Source organism: Cebus imitator, unplaced genomic scaffold (genome assembly GCF_001604975.1).
Source record: "Cebus imitator isolate Cc_AM_T3 unplaced genomic scaffold, Cebus_imitator-1.0 Scaffold469, whole genome shotgun sequence".
Classification (NCBI taxonomy): domain Eukaryota; kingdom Metazoa; phylum Chordata; class Mammalia; order Primates; family Cebidae; genus Cebus; species Cebus imitator.
This window is the reverse complement of record NW_016107784.1, coordinates 1,151,148-1,154,045: the sequence shown is the minus strand read 5'-3', so window position 1 is coordinate 1,154,045 and position 2,898 is coordinate 1,151,148. Positions and strand designations below refer to the sequence as shown.

The window sequence follows — 2,898 nt, the reverse complement described above, 5'->3', positions numbered from 1 at the left end:
AAAAAAAAAAAAAAAAAAAGAAGAAGAAGAAGAAGAAGAAGAAAAGCAATAAACTTCTATCGAATTGGGAATTTAAAAAAATTAATACTACTCAGCATTGTTGTGACTGTATGGAAGCAGGCACACATAGAGTCCTAGAGGAAATAGAGTGTGGATGACCTTTCTCATGGCAATTTCACAATACACATCAAAGCCTTTAAGATTTGCCTATTCTTTGACTCAGCAACTCCTGGTCTGGAAATGTTTCTTAATGAGGAGAAAAAGGACAGCATGCATGTATGCAAAAATATATCTACGTTGAGTTTCTTCACACTGTTCTTTCTTTTTTTCTTTTCTTTCTTTCTTTATTTTCTATGTTTATTTTTTTTTGAGATAGAGTCTCGCTTCGTCACTAAGGCTGGAGTGCAGTGGCACAATCTCAGCCCACTGCCGCCTTGACCTCCTGGGCTCAAGAGATCCTCCTACCTCAGCCTGGGAGCACAGCCTGGGTAGCTGAGACCACAGCTGGGCGACAACCCTCCTGGCTAATTTTTTTGTATTTTTAATAGCGATGAGATTTCACCATGTTGCCCAGGCTGGTCTTGAACTCCTGAGCTTCAATGACCACCTCAGCCTCTCAAAGTGCTGGGATTATAGGCATGAGCCACCACACCAGGCTCACTGCATCTTTATGATGGTAATACTTAGAAGTCACCTAAAATATAAATTAGTCTAAGTGTGGTGGCTCACGCCTATAGTCCCAGCATTTTGGGAGTCAGAAGCTGGAGGATCGCTTGAGCCCAAGAGTTGGAGACCAGCCTGGGTATGAGACCCCGTCTTGTAACCACCCAAGGAATTCACCTTGCCTACTGCCTAGACATAACTGATTTATCAAGACAGGGGAATTGAAATGGTGAAAGAGTAATTCCCACCGAGCCGGCTGCGCGGAAGACCGGAGTTTTATTATTACTCAAATCAATCTCCTTGCGCATTCAGGGATTAGAGTTTTTTAAGATAATTTGGCTTGGGAAGTGGGGCGTGCTGCTTGGTCAGGTTGAAGATGGAATCACAGAGCGTCAAAGTTGGGTTTTCTTAATGCCTTTTGTTCCTGGGTGCGATGGCAGAACTGGCTGGGCTAGATTATTGGTCTGTGTGGTGTCAACTGATCCATTGAGTTCAGCGTCTGCAAAATAACTCAATTACTGATTTTAGGTTTTACAACAGAGATGTTATTCCCAGGAGCAATTTGGGGAGGTTCAGACTCTTGGAGCCAGAGGCTACATGACCCCTAAACTGTAACTTCTAATCTTGTAGCTAATTTGTGAGTCCTGCAAAGACAGATTGGACCCCAGGCAAGAAGGGGGTCTTTTCAGGAAAGGGCTGTTATCAATTTTGTTTCAGAGTCAAACCATGAACCGAATTTCTTCCCAAAGTTAGTTTAGCCTACACCCAGGACTAAACAAGGACAGCTTAAGGGTTAGAAGCAAGATGGAGTCAGTTAGGTCTGATTTCTTTCACTGTCACAATTTCCTCAGTTATAATTTTGCAAAGTCAGTTTCAGTATATGCAAAACATTTCTTTATTTTTATTTTTATTATTACTTTTTTTTAAATAAAAGATGGGGTTTCACCATGATGGCCAGGATGGTCTTGAACTCCTGACCTCAGGTGATCCACCCACCTCGGCCTCCCAAAGTGCTAGGATTATAGGCGTGAGCCGCAGCACCCGGCCAAAACATTTCTTTAAAATTAGCTGGGTGTGGTGGGACATGCCTGTAGTCCCAGCTACTCTGGAGGTTGAGATGGTAGGATTACTTCAGCCCAGGGGTTCAAGGCGGCAGTGAGCCATGATTGCACCACTGCACTCCAGGCCGGGCAACAGTGAGACAGTGAGAACTTAAAATAAAATAAAATAAAATAAAATAAAATAAAATAAAATAAAAGTGAGGATGTTCTCTGGGACCAATGACCAACCTATATCCAAACAGCTTAAATAAAAAAGTGTTTCTGGTAACCCGAATGGATCCAAAAGGAGGAATGTGTTTGTGGAACCAGAGTAACTCGAAAGACTTTATAGCTTGGGATTAGAGACTTGGTGCAGCCAGAGGTCTCTCCTCCCAGTCTTTCTCTCTGCGTACTTGTCTCTGATTGGCTCCTTTTCTCCTCAAGCCTCGGGAGGATGGCAGCTGGGAGCCCTCAAGCCATATTCGTTCAGCTCCATGACCCCAAGTGACAGAATTTTTTGCCGATGTTATAGAAATTCCTGAAAAAGGACTGTTCCTCCTTCTTTCACTGGCTCACCTCTGATTCAGTCACTGTAGCCAGAGGGTATGATAGGCAGGGCCTGGGTCATTCTCCCAGGTAGAGAGGCTAGGGAAATGGGGTACTGTGATTGGCTACCCTTTTAGAACCACATGGAGCTGGGAAAGGGAAATTATTCAAATAAATCACTACAATAGGAAATGTTTTGGTGTAAAGAGCTGGAAAAATAAAACATTAAGTCTATTACAATGCCCAATAATGAGATTGGGTGAATAAACTTTCATGTTAATAGAAAGCAATCTGCAGCCATTAAAAATAATACTTTCATGATAAGGGGCATTATTTGCAATACGAATCTAAAGGGGTTGAGGCCGGATTTGGTGGCTCACACCTGTAATCCCAGCACTTTGGGAAGCTGAGGTGAGTGGGTCACCTGAGGCCAGGAGTTTCAGAACAGCCTGGTCAACATGGTGAAACCCTGTCTCTACCAAAAATACAAAAATTAGTCAGGTGTGGTGGTGGGCACCTGCAATCCCAGCTACTCAGGAGGCTGAAGCAGGAGAATCACTTGAACTGGGGAAGCAGAGGCTGCATGAAGCCGAGATTGTACCTTTGCACTCCAGCCTCGGCAACAAGAGTGAAACTCCATCTCAAAAAA

The 2,898-nt window shown here is 43.5% G+C and overlaps 1 protein-coding gene across 1 annotated transcript in view; it reads right to left on the bottom strand.

Moving 5' to 3' along the window:
• The window catches only part of A2ML1 (alpha-2-macroglobulin like 1), a 62,251-nt gene extending 61,585 nt beyond the window's left edge, over positions 1-666 (bottom strand). The window contains exon 1 of the mRNA XM_037732738.1: positions 662-666. Coding sequence (XP_037588666.1) covers positions 662-666 — 5 coding nt within the window. The remainder of the gene's footprint in view (positions 1-661) is intronic.
• Between the last annotated feature and the right edge of the window lie 2,232 nt (positions 667-2,898).